Source organism: Colobus angolensis, unplaced genomic scaffold, assembly GCF_000951035.1.
Source record: "Colobus angolensis palliatus isolate OR3802 unplaced genomic scaffold, Cang.pa_1.0 Scaffold106, whole genome shotgun sequence".
Lineage (NCBI taxonomy): Eukaryota > Metazoa > Chordata > Mammalia > Primates > Cercopithecidae > Colobus > Colobus angolensis.
The window spans coordinates 731,932-745,232 of NW_012111586.1; the positions used below are offsets into that span (position 1 = coordinate 731,932).

Below are 13,301 nucleotides of genomic sequence, written 5' to 3' on the forward strand. Positions count from 1 at the left end.
CCCGTCTCGGCCTCCCAAAGTGCTGGGATTACGGCTTGAGCCACCGCGCCCAGCTTTTTTTGTATTTTTAGTAGAGACGGGGTTTTACCATGCTGGTCAGGCTGGTCTTGAACTCCTGACCTTGGGTGATCCACCTGCCTTGGCCTCCCAAAGTGCCGGGATTACAGGTGTGAGCCACCGCGCCTGGCCGAGTACACATCTTTTTAATATTCTGTGGGATGAAATGGAAAGCACACGTAGAACATTCCTGCTGCATACTGCAGTGAGGATGTTTTTCTGGAGGAAAAGCACTGGTTTGAGTTTGAGCTGAACTCGCTTATTTTCTTATGAAACACCAAAAGACGATTGACAAACTAGGATTGCTCAGACTTGTCTTTCTGAAAATATAAAGGGAGACAGCCTGTTGCTTCAAGAAATAGTTTTTGTTGCCAAGGATAAAATTTGAGCTTCCAAGTGAAAAGCAGAATTTTAGAAAACTTGTATCCAAACTCTGTCACTGGGCATTTGACATTTTCCAATACTCAGACTTTTCTGGTGAGATCAGTATGGAAATTAATGAATAAATATTTCTGACGTTGTGTAATTCAATGTGGTAACATTCAGAAAATTCGCATAACTCAGCGAACCAATATTTTCTAAATGATCAGTGCATGATGTTACAAAATCATGCATGGGTGAAAGATCTGTTCATGGGGAAAGATTCAAAGACCAAAGGATTTTAATGTAGCAGAGTACAAAAAGATCACTAACATGCTATCAGATTCTATATTGCAACTAACCTTTAAGAAACCACCACTCGCTGAGTTTTGGTATAGTAGTAAAGCTTATCTACAATGATCATAAAAGGCTATTAAAATACCCCTCCCTTTTCTAACTACATATCAATGTGAGGCCGCATTTTCTTCATATATTTCAACCAAAACAAGATGAGAATCCAGTATACAGAAGCAGATATGAGAATTCAGCTTTTTCCCATTATGCTGGATATTAAAGAGATTTGCAAAAATGTGAAACAATGCCACTCTTCTCACTAAATGAGTATTTTTGAAATTTTTTTCAAAAAAATGTTATTATGTTATCCTATAAGGGTTATCACTTTTAATGAATTAGTAAATATTTTTTAAACTTTTAATTTCTAATAAAGCAACTATGATATATACAACAAGCTTTTTATAAAAAAGCCCTGAGACCAAAAAACTTAAGAATTATTGACTTGGGGGCCAGGCACAGTGGCTCATGCCTGTAATCTCAGCACTTTGGGAGGTTGAGGTGGGCGGATCACTTGAGGTCAGGAGTTTGAGACCAGTCTGACCAACATAGTGAAACCCTAGCTCTATTAAAAATACAAAAATTAATCAGGCGTGGTGGCAGGCGCCTGTAATCCCAGCTGCTCACGAGGCTGAGGCAGGAGAATTGCTTGAACGCAGGAGGCAGAGCCGAGATAGCGCCACTGCACTCTAGCCTGGGTGACAGAGCAAGACTCTGTCTCAAAAAAAAAAAAAAAAAAATCATTGACTTAGGGAGATTAACACTTGCCCACACAATCACCAAGTAGTGGATCTTAGCATCAAACCCAGGCAGCTTGACTTCCAAAGTCAGTGTTGTCATTATTGGTTTTAGATGTAAGGCTTCAAAAATATCTCTGTACCTCTGAGAAACTGGGGATGGACCACATCAGCATGAAGGAATTCTGGGCAGGTAAGCAGAGATGATGTGTTCCTAGTTTTCTTTGACTATATTTATAAGACCCTTAGCATTCAACGTTATTCCAATTATGGACACAATGGCTTCTGGACCCCTTACCCTGGTATTTCTTAGAGGTAGAAGATAAATCTTTTTCTTTCTAAAATGTGAATAAAAGGCCAGGTATGGTGGCTTATGCCTGTAATCCCAGCATTTGGGAGGCCAGGAGTTTAAGACCAGCCTAGGCAATGTGGCGAGTACCCATCTTTACAAAAATATTTTTAAAAATTAGCTGGGTGTGGTGATACACATCTGTAGTCCTAGTTACTTGGGAGGCTGAGGTAGGAGGATCGCTTGAGCCCAGGAGTTCAAGGCTGCAGTGAGCTGTGACTGTACCACTTGCACTCCAGCCTGGGTGATAGAGCAAGACCCTGACTCAAAGAGGGGGTAGAAAAAAAGGGAAGGGGAATACAAAGATGACCCATTGCTGTCTTGGTTCAGGTATCCTCTTGTATCTCGATTTTTTGTTTGTTTTTTTTACCACAACCCACAGTAAGGAATAATTTTTACATCAAATGCAGTATACACATTCATGTGTATGTAAGCCTAAAACAAAAGTTTCACCAAACAATATCCTTACCACATGTGGTAGTTTATTTTTTTTTTGAGTCTTGCTCTGTCGCCCAGGCTGGAGTGCAGTGGCGCGATCTCCACTCACTGCAAACTCCACCTCCCAGGTTCACACCATTCTCCTGCCTCAGCCTCCTGAGTAGCTGGGATTACAGGCACCTGCCACTACGCCCGGCTAATTTTTTTTTGTATTTTTAGCACAGACAGGGTTTCACCGTGTTAGCCAGAATGGTCTCGATTTCCTGACCTCGTGATCTGCCTTCCTTGGCCTCCCAACGTGCTGGGATTACAGGCATGAGCCACTGTGCCCGGCCCCACATGTGGTATTTTCTAATTTATTATTTCATTGAAAAGAAAAGCTGGTCATAATTTACTAAACTGATTTTACAATCACTTGCAGTTTGAAAAACTGTGCCCTACTAGAGTGTTTCTCCAGGACAAGAATATACTCAAGGCTGAGAGATGTTAATACAAGCAGTTCCCAACTAAGAATCTTTCCACACAATGATCATGTCTTTCCTGGTTATGTGAAATCTGAAAACATTTCCCATGAAACAATCTGAAAGGTGGCTGGAAAGGGAAGTAACATTTTCTGAGTGCTATGGTTTGAATGTGTCCCCCAAAGTTCATGTGTTAGATATAATCCCCAATGCAACAGTGGTAAGAGGTGGAAACGTCAAGAGATGATTAGGTTACGAGGGCTCTGCCATCATGAATGATTAATGCTGTCTTATTGCTGGAGTAGGCTAGTTATCTTGGGAGTGGGTTCCTAATAAAAGGATGAAGTTTGGTCTCCTTCTCCCTCCCTTGCCCTTTCACCTTCAGCCACAGGATGATGTAGCAAGATGGCCCTCAGCAGATGCAGGCCCCTCCACACTGGACATCCCAGCTTCTAGAACTGTAAGAAACCAATCTCTGTTCTTCATAAATTACCCAATCTGGGTCAGGCATGTTGGCTCATCCCTGTAATCCCAGTACTTTGGAAGGCTGAGGCGGGTGGATCACTTGAGCTCAGGAGTTTGAGTCCAGCCTTGGCAACAAAGTCAGACCCTGTCTCTACAAAAAAATACAAAATTAGCAGGCGTGGTGGTGCATGCCTGTGGTCGCAACTACCCAGGAGGCTGAGGTGGGAGGATGGCTTGAGCCAGAAAGCAAAGGTGCAGAGGTTGCAGTGAGTCGAGATCATGCCACTGCACTCTAGCCTCGGCAACAGAGCCAGACTCTGTCTCAAAAAAACAAAAAACAAACAAAACAAAACAAAAAAACCCACAAAAACACAAACCCAATCTAAGGTATTGCTGTAACAGCACAAAGTGGACTAAGACACTGAGTATCTATTACATACATTATTTCTCAACAACACTCCTGACGGGAAGGAAATATCATTCCATTATGTAGATGGGAAAACAGCAGTTCAGAGAGGTTAAGTGGTAGTTGGGTGCCCCAGGTCATTTGGCTCCAAAACTGCTTTTTTTTTAGCATATGACAGTATTTCTGTATATTTATAGGGACAGCTCCCACCAAACACCTACTTCTCTGAAAACACAAAACTCCATTCAAAAAAATTTAGCAGGATGCTACAGAACCTAATTAACATTTGTGGAGATAATCTATGTAGAGATTATCCTTAATTATAACTTGGGCTCTAAAAACACATTCTCCACAGTGGTAGAAAGTTTAACATCCCATTAACTCCCCAATTTACTCCTAAAATATGCCAGAGCAATGGGAAAAGTATTCTCAGTGACTTCAGAGGCAGCAGGGATACAGAGGAGACAGGGACAGCTTGAGGTGTTTCCAGGATTTCCAGCTTAGAGGAAAGGAGGTGGCAGTGTCTGCCTCTTTGCCCCATCGGAGTGGTATTTTTTCAGCTCTCGTAAGTCCTGCTCCCCCTACTCCCAAGGAATTTCTGGAAATGAAATATCCTAGAAGAACAATCTCTTTTGCTCAGCATTAAAATAACTCTACTAAGCATTCAGGTATGAACTACCATTCTTTTTTTTTTTTTTTTTTGAGACGGAGTCTCGCTCTGTGGCCCAGGCTGGAGTGCAGTGGCCGGATCTCAGCTCACTGCAAGCTCTGCCTCCCGGGTTTACACCATTCTCCTGCCTCAGCCTCCCGAGTAGCTGGGACTACAGGTGCCTGCCACCTCGCCCAGCTAGCTTTTTGTATTTTTTAGTAGAGACGGGGTTTCACCGTGTTAGCCAGGATGGTCTCGATCTCCTGACCTCGTGATCCACCCGTCTCAGCCTCCCAAAGTGCTGGGATTACAGGCTTGAGCCACTGCGCCCGGCCTGAACTACCATTCTTGATACAAATGTCAGAAGCAGAAACCACCTTACATTTCTATACCTAAAAATGGCAGTTGAATGGCGGAGGGGTGGTGGCTGGTTTCTGAGGGACGTCTGAATATTTCCATCATAAATCCGTTTCTAGGTCTGATAAGGCAGCCAACAAAACAAAAAACAAACCCTCTTGCTGTTGATGCAACCCTGCTGCTAGCTCTCCACAATCACCGGTGAGGAACTCCTAGCTTCAGGCCTCTAACCCTGACTAGTGGCTCATCTGGGAGTAAAGGGGTCACATATTTACATCTGTGCGCCTACAAACTAGAGATCAGCAGGGTCTGCAAAGTTTTAGCTCCAGGAAGAATGAAAACTGGAAGCAGTCATGTTCTTTCTCTCCTCTCTGCCAAGCTCCCGAAGGAGAGAGGGTGCGTTCTGCTCACCTCAGCTTTTCTTACCTATTACATTACTTTGTATTCCATTTTCTATGGCTAGGCAGTTGCTAAAGTATCAGTAAATGAACATTTTATTAGTATTTTATTTGTATTTTTGGAGAAGATATAGTTTCATAAGAAATACTGATTTTTCTCAAACAATAGAAAAAGGTTTTTTGTGTGTTTTGTTTTTTTTTAAAAAAAGCAAAAAACAAAAACCACTGTCTTCGAAGAAGAAAACAAGTCTCTTCAGCAAGCATGCGGCCAATTCAGATTGGAGGAACCAGTGAAGTAGAAGTTACACATAGGAAGTGAGTTCAGATTTATCCACAAATGTCTTCTGGCCTAGTTCTGTAAGGCTCCAAATGGGCCATCTCAGCTTAAAACTGGCAACACCCTGTCAAACAAAGCTCTCAGGGTCCCATCTGGTTTGAACCTGGGGAGCTCATTCTCCAGGAGGCTGCATCTGTTTACAGAACTCATCAAACTGCTGCTGCTCCAGTTCTGTCATGACTCTGTTGAGGGCGTAGATCTGAATAAGAGAAAGAGATACAACTGTTAGCAATGGAAGCAGCTGCACAACGCATCTTCTGACATAACAGGTGGTGCCTTCTGAAAATACCAGAATTTCACCAGTAGTGGTAATGCAGGGACAGTGATCTGGGAATAGGAAAGTTAGATATTAGTTCCATCTGGAGAATCAAGAACGCAGCAGTGATGCAGGTGGCTTGATTTGGTCTTTAAGGGATTAGTAGGATCCCTTAAGAAGAAAACAAGTCTTTTCAGCAAGCATGTGGCCAATTCAGATGGAGGAACCAGTGAAGCAGAAGTTACATACAGGAAGATAGATTTATCCACAAATATCTTCTGGTCTAGTTCTGTAAGGCTGCAAAATGGGCCATCTCAGCTTAAAATCTATCATGGGACATGATAGGTGGTGGGGGAGGATATTATGTGTAAATAAATGTAATGGAAAAGTATAGGGTCTGTCTGGAAACTTCAAGTATGGCAATATGAAGGATATCATAGAGTAGGGGTTGGGGAGCTGAAGAAAGCAAGAAAATTATGTTGGGGTCTTAAATGCCATGCCAAGGAATCTGGATTTTACCTGGCAGATTCTGGAGAGCCAGCAAAGATAAGTGTGCAGGGGAACAATATGAATATATATATAGCATATATACACTATAAGTAGAGTATATATAATATATAAGCTATATATACTCTATAGCTATATATACTAAGAGTATATAGTATACTTGCAAACCTCTGACCTGACAGATCCTCCCGCCCTGGCCTCCCAAAGTGTGTGTGTATATATATAATACTAGTATATATACAATATATAGCCTACATATAGTATACATATAAGCTATATGCACTATATAGCTATATATACTAACTATATATATATATGGTGTGTGTATATATATAGAGTATATATAGTATATGGTATACTTGCAAACCTCTGACATGACATCTTCCCACCTCAGCCTCCCAACGTATATACTAATAGTATGTATATATACTATACATAGGCTATATATACTATAGGCTACATATAGTATATATACACATATGTATGTATAGCTTATATATACACATATATATGTATATATACTATAGATAAGCTATATATACATATATACATATAGTATATATGTTATATATGTACTATGTAGTATATATAGCTTATCTATACACTATATAGTATATATGTATATAATCTATATACTATATATTCCTATCTATATACATGTATATAGCCTATATATGTGTATATATGTATACATATAGCCTATACATATATGTATGTATAGCTTATCTATATACTATATATGTATGTATATATAGCTTACATGTAAGCTATATATGTATCTATTTCAGACACAGTTTTGCTCTGTTGCCCAGGCTGGAGTGCAGTGGTGTGATCTCGGCTCACTGCAACCTCTGCCTCCCAAGTTCAAGCAATTCTCCAGCATGAGCCTCCCAAGTAGCTGGGATTACAGGTGACCGTCACCAAACCCAGCTAATTTTTGTTTTAGTAGAGACGAGGTTTTACCATGTTGACCAGACTGGTCTCCAACTCCTGGCCTCATGTGATCCTCCTACCTCAGCCTCCCAAAGTGCTGGGATTACAGGCGTGAGTCACTGTGCCCAGCTATAAGCAACGTAATTCTATCTGTGCTTTAGGAGACATCTGTTACAACAGTCCAGAAAGGAGGTCATGGGAATATCGCCTATAGCAGGCAGTGGTGATGGAAAGAAGACGGCAAGAGACATCCTCAGGTGAAAGGCAGGGTAACTACACCTTATTCCTCACCTTTCTTTATCCTTAATCCACCCACTAAAGAACAGAAACAGATCACAAAACTTCCTAATTTGTAGAAGAAAAATATGAAAGACAGCGAGAATGTGTGTGTGTAGAGGAGCTATAATTTGATTAATTGAAAAGACAAGGAAGGGGGAAAAAATGAAACTTAGAAGTGGGACAAATAGAAAATACAAAATAAGAGCAGAAACGAATGAAAAAGCAACCAAACCTACAATAGAGAGGATCACCAAGACTGCAAGATGGTTATTTGAAAATACTAAAAAAAAACCTTGCAAACCTCTGACATGACAGATCAACATAAAAAGGGAGTGGGCGGCCGGGCGCGGTGGCTCACGCCTGTAATCCCAGCACTTCGGGGGCCGAGGCAGGCGGATCACGACGTCAGGAGATCGAGACCATCCTGGCCAGCATGGTGAAACCCCGTCTCTACTAAAAATACAAAAAATTAGCCGGGCGTGGTGGCAGGCGCCTGTAGTCCCAGCTACTCGGGAGGCTAAGGCAGGAGAATGGCATGAACCCAGGAGGCGGAGCTTGCAGTGAGCCAAGATCGCATCGCTGCACTCCAGCCGGGGCAACAGAGCAACACTCCGTCTCAAAAAAAAAAAGGGAGTGGGCACAAATAAACATTATTAGGAACTAGAAAGAAGACTTAACTACTGACATAACAGAAATTAAAATGAAACATTATGAACTCCATGTTAACACATTTGACAACCTAAATGAAACAAGTTCCTAGGAAAAGTAAAATGATCCAAACTGACTAGAAAGCTTGAATGATCCCGTCATCTTTAAGAAAAATGGAATACTGCACAGTGATGAAAACTGTTACAACACTACCGCAAATGATTCTTGCAACACAGAATGTGGCTGATAAAACTGGTAAATTTTATGTGTATTTTACCATAATAAAAATAAATAAAATTGAATGGTTAAAAATAAGCCGAGTGAAGAGAACCCGTCACAGTAACATATATGAAAGTTCAGACACATGCAAAACAATATATTGTTACACCACAAAATATTATTTAGAAGTACATAGACAATAAATTAACATAGAACAGCAAGAATGATTAGCATAAAATACAGCAAAGAGGGTACTGCTGGTGGGAAGGGTGAGGTACACGAACAGAAAAGGGGTACGCAAAGCTTCCCAGTTACTGGTCATGTTCTATAGTTGGGTGTTTTATGAAGCTGCACACACACATTATATAAATATACTTTTAACACACACACAAATATATATACAAATATATATTTTATATATTAAATATGTATAATATATATTTGTATATTAAATATGTATAATATATATTTATATATTAAATACATATAATTTGTGTGTGTGTGTGTGCGCGTGTGCGAGCAGAGTCTTGCTCTGTCATCAAGCTGGAATGCAATGATACGATCTTGGCTCACTGCAACCTCCAGCTCCGGGTTCAAGCGATTCCCTTGCCTCAGCCTCCCGAGTAGCTAGGACTACAGGTGTGCACCACCATGCCTGGCTAATTTTTTTATAGTTTAGTAGAGACGGGTTTCACCATGTTGGCCAGGATGGTCTTGATCTCCTGACCTTGTGATCCGCCCGCCTCGGCCTCCCAAAGTGCTGGGATTACAGGCATGAGCCACCATGCCCGGATTCACATATATATATGTTTTAAAACCTCCACTTGCTTCATTCAGTAAGTATTTACTAGCATTTGTAATCTGCACATTACTGTGCTAGGGACTGAGAGGCATATTAAAGAGACCTTCAAATCAAGGAGGCAAGATGGCAGGAGAAAGAGGAGACTCAAAATGGGTCAGAGTGTCCAGGCCAAAGAATGACTTTCAGTCAAGAAGGAAACAGACCCCAGCAGTGTCAAACGGTGCTTCCACTGCCGATGCGCCTTCCATTCCCATTCACCTCCCACATCTCTCCTTCACATCTAACTTTCTGGAATCTGGCATCTGCAGAATTGAATAGAAACTTTCTCTTCCTCCCCACAAAGGGTCTTGTTGCATTACATTCCAGGCAATAAAGATTAAAACAAAAACAACAACAAAAAAACAGGATGGGTGCAGTCACTCAAACGTGTAATCCCAGCACTTTGGGAGGCCGAGGAGTGGGGATCACTTGAGGTCAGGAGTTCGAGACCAGCCTGACCAACATGGTGAAAACCCATCTCTACTAAAAATATGGTGGCAGGTGCCTGTAATCCCAGCTACTCAGGAGGCTGATACAAGAGAACTGCTTGAACCTGGGAGGTGGAAGTTGCACTGAGTTGAGATCGTGCCACTGCACTCCAGCCTGGGTGACAGAGACTCCATCTCAAAACAAAACAAAAATACCAACTAACCCAACAGAAAAAAACAGCAAGGCAGCTGTAGGGGGCAAGGCAAAAAGCAACAGACAAAGGTCAGAAGATGTTTAGACCACACGCCTGCCCCTCATTAACTACAGTACTCTACTCACATCACTTTAAAGTGAGGATAATACTGCCTACCTCACAAGGTCATATACTTTACGTAGCGGATTAACCAAGGTTAAATGGGAGTCACAATAACTCCTGTTTTGGAGCCCTGGTGTGAGGACTATATGTGGCTATGCATGTGTAGCTTAGCCCGGTCCTGGCACATCTCAAGAGCTCCACGGGCCAGCTGCTGCTTGAGTGCAGCAATGTTGCATTTCAGCAGGTCAACAGGAACTCAGCAGTTGTTCAACTTAGAATCCACACAATAAAAGCAGGCTGCCTGCTTGGAAACACAAGATTATTCCTGATCATAATCACTGCCATTTATCAAATGCTTCCTCTGCCAAGTACTGTGCTATAGGCTTTACAAATGGTATTTCCATTCCTTTTAATGGTCTTCTGAGGTAGATGTTATCCTCATTTTACCAAGGAGGAACTGATGAACTGGGGGTTCAGAGAGGTTAAGTATCTTGTCCAATGTCACATGGAAAGAACTGGGATTTATGGAGGAGCTGAGATTTGAAGACAGACAAATAAATTTAACCTGTAGAACTTTACAGAAGGTTGTCAATAAGGACATGAACAATGTCCTCAACATCTATCCTTACAATATGCACAGAGGACGGTTTCACAGGGCTGGTTTTTTTAAAATGGATTTTAACATAATTACTATGTGTACATAGACAACTAATAGGGAAAAACCCCAAATTAATGTTTTAACAAGTTAACAAGCTGTTACTAAAGACCATATGCTTGGATTTAAAAAAGAGTACAAGGCCGGGCACGGTGGCTCAAGCCTGTAATCCCAGCACTTTGGGAGGCCGAGACGGGCGAATCACCAGGTCAGGAGATCGAGACCATCCTGGCTAACACGGTGAAACCCCGTCTCTACTAAAAAACACAAAAAACTAGCCAGGCGAGGTGGCGGGCGCCTGTAGTCCCAGCTACTGGGGAGGCTGAGGCAGGAGAATGGCAGGAACCCGGGAGGCAGAGCTTGCAGTGAGCTGAGATCCAGCCACTGCACTCCAGCCTGGGCGACAGAGCGAGACTCCATCTCAAAAAAAAAAAAAATAAAAAAAATAAAAAAATAAAAAAGAGTACAATAGAGGAAGTCTCTCATTCAACCTAGCAGTTTAACCAATCTCTTCTAATAAATCCAGCACATTAGAGTGGTAAAAATTTATCTTTTAACATTCCACATAAAAACATGTGTGCCCTCTCCTACATTTAATCATTAGTAGTCTCTAAAATGGTAAAATAAATTGAATTTACATTAGCAAATGAAAGCGCAAATTTGTACAGCTAGGCTCAGCAGCAAAAGTGAAAAATAAGAATGAAAGGTGAAAAGCTGGTGTATGCCCTGTGGAGCGAGGACTTCCATGAAGGTCCGTGCCCTGCAGCCAAACACAGTCAACATGCCACCATTTTCTTGTTGCTCTTAAATGAGCAAAACCAAAAATTTTTTTTTTATTTAATGAAATATTAAATCTTTATTTCCCCCTAACATAATTTGTGATCAGGTAGAGCAGAGATAAGTCCCACCATCACTGGGGACAGCAGCAACATACAGACTACAGAAACAGACTTGATTCATCAGTAACATCCTCCCCTGGTACCATTAGAAGGAATGCATCTAATAACAAATTTGCAATGTTGTCACATTGTTCTAATTTATTTGATTAGTTTATCTGGAAAAACTTTATACATTATTTAAGACAACAGTAAATTATTTTCTTGCACTGAAAAAATAATGTTTTTTCACATTTTAAAACCTCTTAGTATCCTTTTGCAAAAGGAGTTGCAAGAATGTGACAGCTGGGTTTGCAGAATGTCCATGTACAAGTTTGTATTTATAAGAACCTGGTAATCTGCCTATAATTTGCTTCTACAAATAGAGCTCTTTACAATAATATTTTTTAAAAAACAGGTTTAAGCTTTCCCCTATTCATTCTACTTGTAGCAAAGAGATACTTACTTTTCAAGTATTTGGTAAAAGGCAAGTTTTTTTTTTTTTTTTTGCCAATTTTAAGCTGTTAAACTTTAAGACCAAACTATTTACGTGAAAAAAAAATCATGCCTAGTCAATCCTAGTTGTTGCAGGAAGTCAGGGACCCTGAACGGAGGGATCTGCGAAGCCATGGCAGAAGAATATAAATTGTGAAGATTTCATGGACATTTATTAGTTCCCCAAATTAATACTTTATAATTTCTTATGCCCGTCTTTACTGCAATCTCTGAACATAAATTGTGAAGATTTCACAGACACTTATCACTTCCCCAATCAATACCCTTGTGATCTCCTATGCCTCCCATCATCTTGTGATCTCCCATCATCTTCATAAGCTGAGGAGGATGTATGTCACCTCAGGACCCTGTGATGATTGCGTTAACTGCACAAATTGTTTGTAGAGCATGTGTGTTTGAACAATATGAAATCTGGGCACCTTGAAAAGAGAACAGGATAACAGCAATGTTCAGGAAACAAAGGAGATGGCCTTGGACTCTGACTGCTGGTGAGCTGGACAGAACAGAGTCATATTTCTCTTCTTTCAAAAGCAAATAGGAGAAATACCGCTGAATTCTTTTTCTCAGCAAGGAACATCCCTGAGAAAGAGAATGCGCCCCTGAGGAGAGGTCTATGAACGGCCCCCTTGGAGGCGGCCATCTTTTATGGTCGAAGCCCAAGGGATGAAGTAAGCCCCGTCTTCTGTAGCGCTCCCAGGCTTATTAGGACAAGTTCCCACCTAATAAATTTTGGTCAGACAGGTTGTCTGCTCTCAAACCCTGTCTCCTGATTAAGATGTTATCAATGACAATGCGTGCCCAAAACTTCATTAGCAATTTTAATTTCACCCCATCCTGTGGTCCTGTGATCTCGCCCTGCCTCCATCTGCTTTGTGATATTTTATTACCTTGTGAAGTATGTGATCTCTGTGACCCACACCCTATTCGCACACTCCTTCCCCTTTTGAAAATCACTAATAAAAACTTGCAGATTTTAAGGCTCAGGGAGCATCATGGAACCTGCTGATATGTGATGTCTCCCCCGGACATCCAGCTTTAAAATTTCTCTTTTGTACTCTTTCCCTTTATTTCTCAGACCAGTCGAGACTCTTAGGGAAATAGAAAAGAACCCACGTTAAATATTGAGGGTGGGGTTTTCCCTGATACTTAGTCAATCATTTTATAGCCAAATGCTCTTGTCTTTTAAAGAATGCAGAAAAATAATAATTTGCTAACAAGGAGCACATTGGAAAAAGCCATTTTCAAGTACTGAAGAATAAGGAGTATTTTTTTCTACTGATGAAAATTATTAGAAAAGCTATCCTGTCTGTTATCTTTAGCTAGTTTTAATAAATCTGTTCAAAATGATGGTCAAGAAATCTTTAGAAGGCCAGGCGCGGTGGCTCAGGCCTGTAATCCCAGCACTTTGGGAGGCCGAGACGGGTGGATCACGAGGTCAGGAGTTCGAGACCATCCTGGCTAA

General features: G+C 41.1%; 1 protein-coding gene across 1 annotated transcript in view; it reads right to left on the minus strand.

The window, feature by feature from the left end:
* Positions 1 to 5,118: 5,118 nt before the first annotated feature.
* CCDC23 (coiled-coil domain containing 23) overlaps positions 5,119 to 13,301 on the minus strand; it is a 12,454-nt gene continuing 4,271 nt past the window's right edge. Inside the window, exon 3 of the mRNA XM_011945149.1 lies at positions 5,119 to 5,564. Coding sequence (XP_011800539.1) covers positions 5,478 to 5,564 — 87 coding nt within the window. The 3' untranslated portion in view covers positions 5,119 to 5,477. The remainder of the gene's footprint in view (positions 5,565 to 13,301) is intronic.